Source organism: Brachypodium distachyon, chromosome 3, assembly GCF_000005505.3.
Source record: "Brachypodium distachyon strain Bd21 chromosome 3, Brachypodium_distachyon_v3.0, whole genome shotgun sequence".
Taxonomy (NCBI): Eukaryota; Viridiplantae; Streptophyta; class Magnoliopsida; order Poales; family Poaceae; genus Brachypodium; species Brachypodium distachyon.
The window spans coordinates 41422754-41437917 of record NC_016133.3 but is presented as its reverse complement, the minus strand read 5'-3'; the positions used below and the strand labels follow the sequence as shown (position 1 = coordinate 41437917).

The 15164-nt window shown below is 48.8% G+C and overlaps 3 protein-coding genes across 4 annotated transcripts; 2 read left to right on the top strand and 1 right to left on the bottom strand.

Moving 5' to 3' along the window:
- The first annotated feature begins 800 nt into the window (after positions 1-800).
- Positions 801-2165, top strand: LOC100834223 (tricin synthase 1). The gene is made up of 2 exons (XM_003574657.4): positions 801-959; positions 1072-2165. The coding sequence occupies exons 1-2, from the start codon at positions 903-905 to the stop codon at positions 1732-1734; spliced, it is 720 nt and encodes a 239-aa protein (XP_003574705.3). The 5' UTR covers positions 801-902; the 3' UTR covers positions 1735-2165.
- Positions 2166-3557: 1392 nt separating this feature from the next.
- On the bottom strand, positions 3558-5141 carry LOC100825727. Of its 2 annotated transcripts, none has more exons than XM_010236961.3 (2): positions 4798-5141; positions 3558-4680 (listed from the first exon to the last, which is right to left on the bottom strand). In XM_010236961.3, exon 2 carries the CDS (start codon positions 4644-4646, stop codon positions 3666-3668), a length of 981 nt encoding a protein of 326 aa, XP_010235263.1. In that variant the 5' UTR covers positions 4647-4680; positions 4798-5141; the 3' UTR covers positions 3558-3665. The 2 variants fall into 2 exon arrangements, with proteins under 2 accessions (XP_010235263.1, XP_003572340.1); XM_003572292.4 differs by having other exon boundaries at positions 3558-4671.
- A 1303-nt stretch (positions 5142-6444) lies between these two features.
- LOC100833911 lies at positions 6445-13617 on the top strand. Its single transcript, XM_010236960.3, has 3 exons — positions 6445-9650; positions 9813-10128; positions 10343-13617. The coding sequence occupies exon 3, from the start codon at positions 10414-10416 to the stop codon at positions 13390-13392; it is 2979 nt and encodes a 992-aa protein (XP_010235262.1). The 5' UTR covers positions 6445-9650; positions 9813-10128; positions 10343-10413; the 3' UTR covers positions 13393-13617.
- Positions 13618-15164: the final 1547 nt, after the last annotated feature.

Sequence of the window (15164 nt, the reverse complement as noted above, 5' to 3'; positions counted from 1 at the left end):
TATATGCCGGCATCGTAAAGTCAAACTAACACTAAGCCGGCATCACAGGCGTATGCCGGCATGGCTATTTTGTCTTCTGAGTTTGCAGGATAAGGACGAGCACCGTCGAGATCTCCCAACGGTCTTATCCTGACCACGCGGTGCAAAGTAAAGCAGTGTCATCATTATCTCAGGAAAAGCGGTCAGCGCCTACGTACCGATGCCAGGCAACTGCAGAGAGGAAGCACCGAAAGAGAATCTCTGACGGAAGCCGGCAGAGGATAGCGATACTTTCTACAAGGTGCCAAGGGAAAGTAAAGTTGTCTAGTCCCCCACGGTGCCACCCGGAGGGAACCAAGCCGCGTGCCCGGCGGGGCCCAAAAAAGATGACGTTAGACTCGGCCCACATGTCAGTGTGACAAGGGCGGTCTATAAATAGAAACTTACCCCTCTGTAGAAAGGGGATTGCACTTAGACCTTTAAGGTTTCTTCTTCTTTTTCTTCTTTCTTTTTCTTCTTCAAGAATACAGCTCAAGGAACGTCATTGTAGAGCTTCTATATGTCGGCTAATATAACAAAGGAGAAGTAAGAGTTTTACCTCGGCAAGAGAGCTCCGAATCTGGGTAAATCCGTGTGTGGTTGTGCAACTTGTGTCGTGTTTCTCTGCTGCGTGTTCGACTGTACACTTAAAACCTGTGTGCACATCAGGTCTGGGCAAACAACAGATGACGACAGGTCCGACGTAGACTCACCAGATATGGCGCGCAATGAACGAGAGGTCGATCTTGCAGGTGAGCCGTCCACGTTCCTCGCACTGCAGATCCACAGAGAGACAGGCAGGGGAGGAGACGTCGACAGATACAGATCTCTTTAAAGGAAGAGCTAGCGAGAGGGAGGGTCGAGATCGAGAGAGAGAGGCGGCCATGGCGACCTACCGGCCGGACCGAAACACCCTCCTGGCGTCCGACTCGATCCTTGAGGTACGTAATCAATCAACTCGCGCTCACTCATAACGAGATCTCAGCACGAGAGATGTTCGATAGAATGATATCATATCGACCGTTCATATATATGAGCTTCATCTGCGTGCAGTACGTGCTGGAGACGACGGTGTACCCGCGGGAGCAGGAGCGTGTGCGCGAGCTCCGCCTCATCACGCAGCGGCACCCGCGGTCCTACATGGGTTCGTCGCCGGACCAGATGCAGTTCTTCTCGGTCCTGCTGAAGATGACGGGCGCCGTGAAGGCCGTCGAGGTGGGCGTCTTCACGGGCTACTCGCTGCTCTGCACGGCCCTGGCGCTCCCGGCCCACGGCAAGGTGGTGGGCATCGACGTGAACCGGGACTACTACGAGCTGGGCCGGCCCGTGATCGAGAAGGCCGGCGTCGCCCACAAGGTGGACTTCCGCCAGGGCGACGGGCTCGCCGTGCTCGACGGCCTCATCGCCGAGGAAGCCGAGGCCGGTGAGGAGAAGTTGTTCGACTTCGCGTACGCAGACGCGGACAAGCTGCAGTACGCCGGGTACCACGAGCGGCTGCTGCGGCTGGTGCGTGTGGGCGGGGTCATCGCCTACGACAACACGCTCTGGGGCGGCTCCGTGGCCATGGCACGGGATACGCCGGGGAGCTCGGATTACGACCGCGTGGTCAGGGACTACATGGTGGGGTTCAACGCCGCCGTGGCCGCCGACGACCGCGTCCAGGCCTGCCTCCTCCCCATCGCCGACGGCGTCACGCTCTGCCGCCGCCTCAAGTGATCAATATAATGGATATGGTTGCGATTCCTGCCAAAGCTAAGCTAAGCTCCGCGCGGTGCATCGATCTGCGGCGGATGATTGGTCGGCGGAGCGTCATAATCTTTACGAGTTTGTAAGTTGGAGTGCATGTATTGCCGGTAGTTCATCACTTCGTCTCATCTAGTAGTAGTTCCGTAGTACGTACGTCTTCTTCCTCCGGTCCTGCGAACATGAGGCATGATCGCACGTGCAGGGCCTTGTTGTACCGCGTGCTTTAGCAGCAGGGCGTGCGCACGTCTTTTTTTGTTGTTGTTGTTGTTGCTGCTGCCTGCGAGAAGAGTATGCGTACGTCCGCTTGTACGGTGGGTCGAGTGATCTTCTTTGGTCATGCATGGTTTGTGTGCGCCTTCGATCTTTGATCCGTCGTATATTAAAACTTCCTTATTTTTTAACAACCACTTATTTCATTAATTGAAAACCAAGTTACATGAACAAACAAAGGTGAAAACGAAAAGACAGACCAGGAGAAAAACTGCCATCCTAGAAAACTTGCAAAATAAACCCAAGATAAATAAATACATAACGATTCCTCGAGGTTCCTGCACTCGCCGAAGCCAGCGGCCGCCACCAACCTCCAACGCTGACTAGGCACATGCTGGAAGAGACGTCGAGCCCTCCACCATTGTCTGATTCAAAGAAGCATCATCGCCAACGAGGAGGCACATGTCGCTATGGCATGACCAGGCCGCGCTGCCTTGAAACCAGATCCATTGCATCCCATCGACGAAGTCGGGGAATAATGACAGATCCACCACCTCTGGACCAACATCCTCGCTCCGGCCCCAGCGCTGTCTTGGATAACAACGAACGCCAGCGACACACCGAGAAACGGATATGATCTCGCACGATCTGAAGAACGGCAAGAAGACCAAGCCGCCGATGCCATCAACTCCGAGGCGCCTCCGTGAAGGTCGCCGTCGGTTGGGAGTAGAGTTGAGGCAGATTTATTCGTTGAACGCCGCTTCCACCACCCCAACAATGCACAACAGTAGACAAAACCTAATCCAAACTATTAGGCCAGGACGAAGGAATGAGGTCCCCTCTCCCTCCTGCTGCCGGAGCAACAAACAGAGTGAGAGGGGACCAACGGCTTCACCGGCGGAGTGGAGGACGCTGGACGTACGCCGCCCGAGTCGCAGCGAGACGAGGAAGAATCTGTCTCGCCCGTGCAGTTGCTCCTCTCTTAACTTCCTCTCTTTCTGAATAGTAAAACTTCTTTCTTGTAGCATAGTAAAACTTCCTCTCTGAATGAATATGTTCTGAAAAAATGATACTACTCCAGACTATATATACAGCAATTAAGGTCTGCTCGGTCGGCGACATCGTCGATGCGTAGGTTGGTGGGTAGGCTCGCCTGACCGCGGCCTCGACGGGCGTCCGAAATTTTGTTGACGCGGAGGAACACGTTGACGATTATCCGGGACATGCTCGCGGCGGCGTGCTTGCCACCGTGGCCGATGGCGAACAAGGCGTTGTTCGTGTCGTCTCCGAGCCCGACAGTGACTCCGGACGTGGTCGGGCAGGGCCCGAACCGACAGGTCTGGACCGAGCAAGAAAAAATCTTACTCCCTCCAGTCGAGGTCTGTCACAAATAAATGTCCTAAGGTTTATATTTATATTTACTCTTGAAAATATAAGTCATGTTTGGTTTATAGATTTGATTGCCATACTTTTTCTTCCAAACTATGGCAAGCCGCAAAAACGTGACGGAGAAATTGCTCACCACTAGTTAGACAAATTTCAAAAAGAAAAAAATAAACTAAAAAACATCACAACACCGAAAGTAATGAAACGAGCACGAACCATGCATTGATGTATACAAGCTTTTACAAATGACAGTAAAACCCTACTGCCAGAATCATCATTCAAATTGACGACTAGTTAATCGCAAGTTAAGCCACCAATGGCAACGCCTGATCCTTGAGGGGCCTCTCCAAGTCTAACCTCTCTGCTTCTTCTCTCTTCTTCTCTCCGGCGTCCAGGGATTCCAGGACCTCCCTCATGACGCGCTCCTCGTCCACCGACAGCTCCTCCATGGCCAGCTCCAACTGCGCCACCAGCTCCGGATCAAACACCGCCGCCGCGTGCTCCTCCCCGGCATTCTCGGACCGAACGGCCGTTGCGTTGCCGAACTTGGGCGTGACGTAGGACCCCGGCGAGAAGATCTGCCCGCCGCCGCGCAGCCAGTCCCTCAGGCTCCCGGACTTGCCGAAGTCGAAGCCCCCCGCCGCCGCTTCCGGCTGCGCGCTCAGCTCGCGCAGCTGCCTCGCCCTCGCCCGCCTCTTCGCGCCCGCGATGGCGCCGTCTCCGTGTCCGGAGGCTGCCGCTGCCGCTGCCGTCGGAGGATCCTCTTGCTCCAAAGAGCCGCTCTCCGGCGGCCCCGGCGGTGCCGCGGACGCGTCTCGCTCAGGCTTCTCGTTCACGAGCGCGTCGAAGTCCTCCACCGTGCGGAAGCTCCTCGCCCTGGTCCCGGCCGCCGCCGCGCCATCATCCTGACCATCATTCTCACCTTGTTCTTCTCTTTCTTCTTCGTCGTCTTCTTCCTCGAGACCGGCGAGCAGCTCGGACACGTCGATGGTCTCGATCTTGGCCGCCGCAGCCGGAGTCGCGGCCGAAGCAGGGCTCTGCTCGGCGGCGGCGGCCGCGGCGTCGACTCTGCTCTTCCTGGCCGCCGCCGCGGAAGAAGAACTGGACGTGGTACGGAGGAGGGCGAGGAACGTGGGCTGATCCCCGTTGGTCTTGGAGTTGGAGCTGGACAGGATGATGTCCTCGATCAGCTGGCTGCTGCTCCTTTGAAACCCGTGGTAGCTGCTGGCCTTCTTCTCCTGGAGGCTCCCTGATCTCGTCAGGATCTTGGAAGAGATGCACCCCATGGATGGATCGATCCAATTAACCAATCTGAGACAACTAAACAGCGATCGGAACAAATACTCAATGCTCCTTAACTGAATCTTAATGAACAGACCTTGCAGTCTGATCCTGACAAGGAACAGGCCGCGAGAAGAGAATTATTCAGGAGCTTACTGCAGGATGGAGCCTAGCTTAGCTCGTCGGAGTTCCTTTGCCGTCGCCCTTGCTCGGTTCTGAAACCGTCAACCGGACAGAGCAAGTGCGCGGTTAATTTGTATATGTGCTAATTAACTAGGCAGTGTCAGGAGCAGATTAGTAGTACTATTGCGCGTGGCAAGATCCGATCATGGCTGACTAGGTAGGTGACTACTACACTGACTAGAATCGAATAGGGGATGGATGGAGGAGAATTCCAAATGTAAATGGAAGAATGGAAGGGGCTCGATCTCGTGGGTATCGAGTCAACAAATGGTTTCTTAATTCACCAAGAACCGTGGCGCCATGGGGCACCACCCAATCACCAACCCCTGTTTAAAGTTTGAACACTAAAACATTGGTACCACCATCGCCGGGATTAACCCTTCACCTCCACTGTTATCTGCAACTTTGCCATGCAGAGTTAAATAGCTGCAGGACATTGGGCAGTGGCATTGTCGAGGTATCAACCTGAACCATGGGTAGTGTTCGAAGCATCGTGGAATTGCCGCCCAGTCATTAGGGAGTGGGTTCCGCGAGAAGGAGGAGAAAAGTTGTTCGTGCCGCGAGACAACGACGGCGGAGGAAGGAAGCTGGGAAAAGTCGTCTGCGTGGCGGGAGCGCCAACTATGACCTGTTGTTGATGGGGCCCCATTCTTAATCCGCCGTCGATTGCTCGTTGGATGGCCCAGGATCTGATTGTGGTCGTTGGAGGTCTCGTCGCAACAACCACCAGCCAGGCAGCCACATGTAAACGTGGCGCCCGTCAATCGAGACCCCAAACTTTTGTTCTAGTCTTTCCAGCGATGTTAAAATTGTTGTGTTTTGTTTCACATGTTTCATCTTTTTTTTCAGAGGGTTAAGGAAATAGAAATGCCGTGGCAATTAAAGCATCAGTCCGACTTTCCAAACGAAAGAGATGACGGTAGTAATAAAGCACGCGATAGTCGGAGCACGCGTAATTTAGAGCAGTGACATGCATATTTTACTAGTTTAATTTACTATCTTCATAGTGTTAGTAACTTATGTCTGGTGTGATGCTTTGTGTCATTAATTATCTTGTAAATTCATCTTGTCTTGATTTGTGTGATGTTATGGTAACATATCTAGTTACCATCTTTTTTTTTCATTTATTGTCATGCCATGTCACCAAAATGCCTAGTTTACGTCTATGTTACTATCCAAGTTATTTCCACCGTGACTAGCCTAACATGCAATCCATCCATTTTATTTTACGGCCTAAACTAATGAGAGATAGGCCGGCTAGCCACGTACGGACATAGGGACAGCTCTGAGTAACACCCGAGACAACAGCGCTCGCCCTCGAATGCCAGCGGCCCTTTTTCACGAATTCCGAGAGAATGGTGGATTGTTCACCTCGATCAATGCTAATCCACGGGACCAAATTTAAAATCACAAATGTTGATATTTGTCCTCGGATTTGTTGATATTCGTCCATTAGTTGTGGAATCTCGCCTTTCTTCAGGAAGTGCCGAATTTCCAAATGTCCGCTTCACTCGTACAAATCAGAGCCCAGTAGTTGTGAACTTGAAGCCACTTGCGATCCTTCTCATAAGTCTGATAAGGCCCATATGTCAACTGCGTGGCCCAGAATCCAGCACTCGGGCCAGCAGCCAGCCCACGCGCCGCCCGCAGGCAAACAGCCGTCCCACTCCCACCCTGCTCAGCTCCGGCGATCGCCGGCGCTCTCTTTTTCTTCCTCCTTCCTCCAGTAGATTCGACCAGAATATGGAAAGAGAACCCATACCCACAACCGGATCTGCAGCTTGCGAAGGAAACGCCGCGAAAAATCATTGCGGTATGGGCGGTGGATCGCACATCACAGTGCGGCAGGGAGATGTTCAGACAGTGCTCGAGATGAGATGATCCGCCTGCAACATATCTGGTCCCCTGCACTTTGCGTCTGGAGCATTATGGGGATCCTGGTAACTGGTTCTTTCCTGCATCACCTTGCCAAAAAATTCCGCAACCTGTTGGACGGATCACCATCAATGGTAACCTGCTTTTTTTTTTGATCTTCTAGTTGGCACCTGAAAGTGTCCATGGGGAAATAGTTCCCCGATCTGTGCGTCTGGGATGTTGACAACTGTTTTACTAGTGGCCAGCTTGATTGATTAATTGAGGTGTGTTTGTTTGATAGGTTATCTGGTTGTGTGCATGAACAAATAATTGATTGTTCATGGATTTGGAACCCAAAGAAGAAGTGATTGGACTGGCAAAGGTTCTTGCCCCACTTAAAAAAGAGCTAATTATTGGGTACTCAGTGCAAAGTTAGATGACCGGGGTTAGTCTTAGTTCTTACTACTACTAGTAGTAGCTCTAATTGCCTTGCTTTATAAGAGAGTTGGTGCTTTTGGTGCCCTAGCTAGTCCTCACTAGTTTGGAAACCGGCAGTTTGGCAGTCACCTGTGATGGATGGATGGATGGATTGAACCTTTCATGTGATGCAACAAAAATAATTGTTCTTAAATGTTATGAGACATATACAATACTACTAGCTACTACAAAGTTTTTGTTGGAATATTTCAGTATTTTTATTTGGGATGGTAAGCACGCTTCACAGATGCAGGGCCTTTTTTACTGAAAGGGATTTCAAAGCATTTTTGGACGACTGTGAATATTATTTTATTTTTTCTATGTGTTTTGTTTGATTTGTAGAATTATATGGTTGTTAATAGGAATTGTGGTATCACAGTGAGACGGAAAGCAAAAAGATCTGGTTACTGATGCAGCGATGTGCGTTGCATATGTCCCATGCTCAATTATACACCAGCTTGTTGTTAGTGCCTATTCTCTTGGACTGAACAAATAATTGATCCATATACTTTTTTTTTCCATATGCATGAGAGGATGCATGCCACATACTCCCATACTGTTGCATCATGTAGCAGAAGTAGCTATGCCAGAACATTATAATATCACAAAGTGTACACACAGTGTAGAATCGTAGCATCTGCCCATGTTCAAACCAAACCTTTTAATATGATGCCTGTTGGTACTCGGTGTATTTGGCGGCACTGAGATTTAAGTTTGAACAATAGCTAGGTCAATAAAATGTGAGTTATATGACACGACTGAATATATTTTTGAGTAAGATTCCTAGGAATTCAGGTGGGGATTCTCTCCCTCGGAAGAATCCGATGCTTACTGTACTTCACTGAAGAAAAAGACTGTATGTGCATCAGGGAAACTCTATACATTTGTATCACGTTTTAACAAATTATCGGACAATTGTACAAATGGCCTGTTCTTGTGTGCTACTTCGAAACACATGCTTTATGGTACGTGCTGTTCTTTCTTTACTAGAGCAACACTGAAGTTATGGCTCTGGGTTGGTTTAGATCTGATGGATCATTTACGCTGCAAGACGTACAGAAAACACACTTATCCAGTTTAAGATGGCGTTTTGTTGCTGGCAGTATCACTTGTGCCAAGAAAGTGATTATCTATCTTTTAAAGTGTACTCATAAGAGATACCGTTAACAACCTTTCGGTGATTTCCGTGAAATCATAAATAAAGTGAAGTATATTTTGCCTATCCTTGCGTATATTACGGCTAACATCTTGAAAGCTCATTTTGTTTGGTCTCCAGTTTGAAGTTGAGTTCATCCCGCTGGAAGAACCTTTCATCACAACATCCATAATGACAACCCCTTTTGAGATTGCCGCCAAGGTCCAAGGAAAGCCCTAGAAAATACTCCACCTAGCAATGGAGACGGCCCCTTCCCTCCCCTTCTATTCTCATTATCACCCCTGGTCAACATGTGAGTCATCTTCAGATACCCTGAAAAGGAGCCGGAGAGAATCAGATCATCAATGGCTCCACCAATCCAAGCCACCAGCACCAGCACTAGCCTGCCTGCCACACATCTGCTATACCACATGTGCTAGAGAGAGAAAGAACGATTGTGTGTATTTTATTTTGTGTCATTTTTGTATGTATGAAGAGAGATAATTAAAAGCTTTTTTTTCTGTGCTTTGGTGATAAAGGCATCACCGTTTGGTTTGAATGCAACTGGTCTTCCTCTCTCTGGGGTCCAGATTCCCAGGTCACAGGCCATGCCTGCTCCCCTCACCAGCAGCAGTTTCATGTCCTCTTCTGGTCTATCCACTGCAAGATCTCCTCACCCTACATGGCTTGTCCCATTTGAGGCTCTAGGATTTTACCCAAGGCTTTGCAGCACTAATTGGATTGGATTAGTGTACTACTCAGTGGTTTAGCACTGTGGTTATAGCTAAGCTTGGGGCACTGTAAAATAAACATGAACAGTGAGGGGTGGTCTCACTCCCAGAGCACATAAAACAAGGGATTATGCAGTGAGATGCTACTGTTCAATGGGCCAACCAAAACTACTGTAATATATGCCTTTCCAAGCACAGTTCCAAATGAGAATCACAGTTGCTTTGTTGCGTCTTGGGCTGTGCATGGTCAAAACTCTGGCCAGCAGTACCACCAAAACTGTTTTCTTTTCCTAGAGCTCGTGCTCTTATCTCGTTTTGAGATCCCAGAAAACTTTTTAAAAACAAAATCATGAATGTTTTTTTATACAATGGAGTTTTTATCGATTCCTATCACCATATCACCGTGATTAAAAAAGATCATGGATGTAGTGTATGCTATTAAACTGCCAAACTGCAAACTGCAGATTCTTTTGGTATGTGAGACCGTGAGGACAAAAATGACCATGTTTATAGGTGTTTCAAACAGAGTCCAAGATTGAGCGGATGGTTCAGATCCTGGAATTGGACGGACAGGATGGTGCCTTGGGCAGAAGGGCAGCTTCGGCATTGCTGCATTTGGGCTCTCTACAGTTAAGCGGGTGATTTTTGGTGTTTTCTCACCGTTGGAAATGGTGCTGGTCTTGCCTGCAGTTGTGTGGCACTAGCACTGGCAGTACCACTCTAGTCTAGACACTACTAGCTCCACATTTACTTGCACCTTTTGATGTCACATTTGGTTTCGATTTTTTTAGGGGTTGGTGGTCATCTCAAGAGAGGACCTTAAACTGAAGCTGTACTTTGCTTGGCATCAATGGGCCTCCCCCCCTTTCATTTCCCCTCCTAGGACAAAGATTGAGCATACTTGTACCCATCCATTCAATGGTGCTTGAGTGGGAAAGGTAGGCCATTTTTCAAATCCAGCTCCAGGACCAGGTCCTCCTGCCATTTTTGGTTCTTCAAGGGTTGAAGCTTCAGCAGGCGATTCTGAAGAGAGGGGGAAAACCCACCGCTTTGTTTTCTTCTGTGGCTGCATTGGCATTGGATTCTTGAAGGATATCTTATTATAGAGTAAGTTTTTTTGGTTGCTTGACCTGTTTCTTGGAACTTCTGTTTTCTTTGCACATTTTTGGGTGGAATCAAAGTGCAGAATCTGCAGATTGCTGCAGGTTCTTGCAAACTGCAACAGTGTTTTTATTATTATCTGAATGTTGATGTGACTACATGCTTTCTTTTCCATGATTCTGATAAGAATCTGTTCTTTGTATTGTTCAATCCTTGGTAGGAACATGAGGAGCACCAGATCACCAGGCTGCGGTTCCAAGCAAAGTTGCCAAGCTTTCTGATTTGGTAGCCATGGAGGAGGAGCAAAACGCTCCGAGCTTTCTTGATGTGCCCAAGGATATCCCCGTCGCCACCAAGTCGCTCACCATCAGGACCAATGGCGGAGGATACGGCAGCTGCTCCGACCGGTCCAACCCCATCTCGCCGGCCATCTCCATCACGCCGCACCTCTACTCGCCGTCCCCGCCGTCCTCCGCCTTCGTGTCGGCGCTGCAGTCCCCCTACATCTCGCCTCGAGTCCTCGAGCCGCCGGCCCCGCAGCCGCAGCCGCATCCAGAAGAAGGCAAGCTCGGCAGCAGCGTCACCACCACGGCGGCGCCATCGCCGACGTCCTACTCCAACGGGTCCCACTCCGAGGACACCGACGCGCCGAGCGCGTCCCGCACGCCGCCGTCGGAGCGGTACGACTCCAGCGGCATCGACCCGGCGAAGATTTCCGACGCGCCGCCGCGGGCGTCCTTCTCGTTCCCCGTGCCGCGGGTGTCCTTCACCCGGGGCTCCGTGGCGTCGCCGGCGTCCAACGCCAAGCTCCGGAGCTGCGACGTGTACATCGGCTACCACAGTAGCGGCGGCAGCCTCGGCAGGTTCTGCAAGTGGCTCAAGTCGGAGCTGGAGCTGCAGGGCATTGCCTCCTTCGTCGCCGACCGGGCCAAGTACTCCGACACGCAGATCCATGAGATTGCCGACCGGATTATTTGCTCCGTGGCGTTCGGCGTTGTGGTGGTCACCATGTCGAGCTTCCTCAATCCGTTCAGTCTCGAGGAGATCAGATTCTTTGCTCAGAAGAAGAATCTGATCCCTATACTGTTCGACACCGAGCCGTCGGAGATTGCCGGGCTGTTTGATGGTAAGTTGGAGGATAAGGAAGGGAAGGAAGCGTTTGAAGGGCTAATGCGGTGCCACGAGTTCAAGCTCGAGGCGAATGAGAGCAATTGGAGAAGCTGTGTGTTGAGGACAGTCGCTTTGCTGCGGTCAAAGCTTGGCCGGAAGAACATTGCTGAGAAGGAAGGTGAGGTGTCTGATGGCATACCTTTCCCACGCAACAGGCATTTTGTGGGAAGGGAGAAAGAGCTGAGTGAAATCGAGGGAACATTCTTTGGTTCCACGGTAGATATCCAGGAAGTGGACTGCTTAAGGGATTCCATTACGAATGACAGATCTAGCGGTGTGTCTGATGGCTTTGCCGATGAGGAGAGTGACACAGTGAGGACATCTAATGCTAGGTACATCAGTTTGGAAATGCGCAAATGCAAGGAGCCGACATTGGAGGCCTGGATTGATCCAGTGGTTGAGCTGTCGTCGGGTAAAGGTAGATATCTTCAGAAGCAGAGATCAAAGCACAGGAGATCAAGGTTCCGGTGCAACAGCAAGGGCTACAGTGGTGCCAGTGTGGTCTGCATCAATGGTTCTTCAGGTATTGGCAAAACTGAACTGGCATTGGAGTTTGCTTACCGGTATTCACAGCGTTACAAGATGGTGCTGTGGATTGGAGGGGAAGCTCGGTACTTGAGGCAGAACATACTTAATTTATCCATGAGTTTGGGGTTGGATATCAGTGCTGAGGCTGAGAAGGAGAGGGGTAGGATCAGGAGCTTTGAGGAGCAGGAGTTTGATGCATTCCAGAGGGTGAAGCGGGAGCTATTCCGAGATGTGCCCTACTTGCTTGTCATTGACAACCTTGAGAGCGAGAGGGATTGGTGGGAAGGTAAAGACCTCCATGATTTCATCCCAAGGAACACTGGAGCGACAAATGTCATTGTGACAACATGTTTGCCACGTGTGATGAACCTTGAGCCGATGCAGCTGCCGCAGCTCTCTTACATTGATGCGATGATCTTGATGAAGGGTAAAACTAAGAATGACTATCCGCCTGATGAAACGGATGTGCTTAGGAAGTTGGACGAAAGGTTGGGTAGGCTGAGCTTTGGTCTGTGGGTCGTTGGTTCACTGCTTTCTGAGCTCATGATTGCTCCTTCAACTCTGTTTGAGGCTGTTGAGAGAATATCGTTGAACGAGAATTTGTTCCCCCATGATGCCAATGATGACGGCTTCTGCCGTAACAATTCCTTCCTAATAAAGGTCCTGGTCTTTTGTTTTGCCTTGATGGACCGCACAAAAGGAGGAAGCCTGACCTCAAAGATGATCATTGCCGGTTCTTGGTTAGCTCCTGCTCCTGTGTCGTCTACGCTATTGGCTGCAACAGCGAGCAAGCTACCAATGAAAGGTAGCATTCACCTGTTGGGTGAATCCCTCAAGACTGCGTTTTTATGTGGCACACATTGCTTTCTAGCTCCTAATGGTCGGAAGGCTGAGGTGGAGTCGGCACTCTTACTTGTGAAGCTTGGATTGGCAAGAAAGGCAACTCGGAATCCTGGTTGCTGGATTCAATTCCACCCGATCACACAGCTCTTTGGCAAGATCAGGGGAGGCTTGGCACCGACCTCTGCAGCAGTGAATGGGGTAATGAGGGCTGGGAACCCCTCAGTGTACTCAGACCATCTGTGGGCTAGTGCATTCCTTGTGTTTGGTTTCAAGTCTGAGCCACCTGTTGTTCAGCTTAAGCCGGTCGACATGGTGCTCTTCATAAGGAAGACTGCTCTTCCCCTGGCTATTGAGTCCTTCATGACTTTCTCACGGTGCAGCTCGGCTTTAGAGCTGCTCAAGGTGTGCACCAACATCCTCGAGGAGGTGGAGAAATCTTATACGTCACGGATGCAGGACTGGAACCGTGGATCTTTATCATGGAGGAAGAAGCTGCAACCAAACCACCGTGTCGACGAGTTCATCTGGCAGGAGGTGACGCTGCTCAAGGCGACATTGCTTGAGACAAGGGCAAAGCTTCTGCTACGGGGTGGGCTGTTCGATACTGGCGAAGAGTTGTGCAGGACCTCCATTAGCATCCGGACGGTCATGCTTGGACATGGTGACGCTCAGACAGTGGCTGCTCAGGAGACATTGGCAAAGCTGGTCAGATACAGGAGTAAGATATGATATGCGAAGATCTTGTAATGTGCAGTCCTTTGTTAGTGCCTTATTAGAAGGGTGTCCTGAAATTTTCATGTCTCACGGTTTCTTAAGCTGTGATGTGATGCCTGCCACAGTTTTGTTAGTGGTCAGTACGATAGCCATGCTTAATGATGCCACATGTAACCTGAGTTGTTGTGTACAGTACAGTTCAGTTGCTATTTCATAAAGCTTTTTATTATCTTCTTACTATTGATTTTTGTAGTTGAAACTTCCAGGTATGAAAATGGCATTCTCTTTACCATCAGGGAATGGCTTTCATGAACAGAGAACATTGTTCAGTAATACTACCATGCTTTCTCAGAAGGAAAAAAAAAACTGCATTCCTGATAAATGTTTTGTGTTTTCTGTAAAATAATTTTTTGCAAGAGTACAGTTTAGTTGGCATGAACCATGAACATCCATGTCTGCATACATTATGAACTTTAATTTTTGCATGTAACTATGTGGTGTTCCTGCTCAGCTTTTGAGGCAAGATTGTCAGGAAAAATGGTGACGTCTGATGAGCATTTTAAAAATCTTCTCCATTGTGACATTCTAACCAACAGTTCTTCTCCTGTAAAGCCGTGTTTTGACTGGAGGAAAGTGGTAGCATCTTTTGTTGTTTCCTTTGCTTAAACGCCACTTTATGCTTGCTTTGCAAGTGCAAACCATTGTCTTGTTAAATCTGGTGTTTTTCTATGCTCCCTGGTCTTTTTCGAGCTTCTTGAAGTGCATTTTCTTGGCGACAATGACCGTAGTCATGTGGTTTGCCACTGAAATTTCTAGTGCTCACATAGTCAAGCTGTGCTGTTCTTTTGAAGGTGAAGATCACTTGTAGTATGATACAACTTCCCTGGTGTATTTTTCTCGTCTTTTTTTTAATTGGCCTTTAGTAGTTCAAATTCTGACAAAGCATCTCATTATATATTCTTCAAGTATTAAGACGTATCGAGAGAAATTTAAATGGATATTTAACGCTACATTTTTTCCATTAATTAGATTATCTCTTCGTGCTACAATTTACGGAATATTTATTGGTTATCCTCCCTAGTTCACTGCTATGTAACTAAACATTAGCTTTATATTGCAACAATAGAAGCATAATCTTGGAAATGCCATGTAGAGAGAAGCTCTATACTAGAAAGCTGCATTTCCCACAGATTTCAGCTATAAACGTTTTTACTCTAGTAGACAGAATATTCCTGCAGATCTTGGTCTGTACAAGTCACTTGAAATGATCTGAAGAGGCAAAGCTTGCTCCTGAAGCTTATTATCTCCTTACTGTTTGAGACTTTGAGTTTTCTAGTTGAAACTTTCAGGTATGAAAATAGCCTTCTTGTTACTATCAGAGAATGGTTTCCATGAACAGAGAACAATGTTCAGTAATACCATGTTCTCTCAGGAAAAAGAAACCCTGCATTCCTGTCAAATGTTTTGTGTTTTCTGTAAATTAATTCTTTGCAAGAGTAGAGTTAGTTTGCATGAACTATGAACACCCCTGTTTGCATGTAACTATAACTGTGGTGTTTTGTTCTTGCCCATCTTTTGAGGCAAGATTGTCTAGAAAATGGTAACGTCTGATGAGCAGTTTCAAAATCATTTCATTGTGACATTCTACACAACAGTTCTCCTGTAAAGCAGTGTTTTGACTGGAAGAAGGGGAAGGAGGCATCAGCTGCTGTTTCCTTTGCTTAAAAGGGCACTTTATGCTTTGCTTTGCAAGTGCAAACTCTGACCTTGTTTAATCTGTTAGCTTG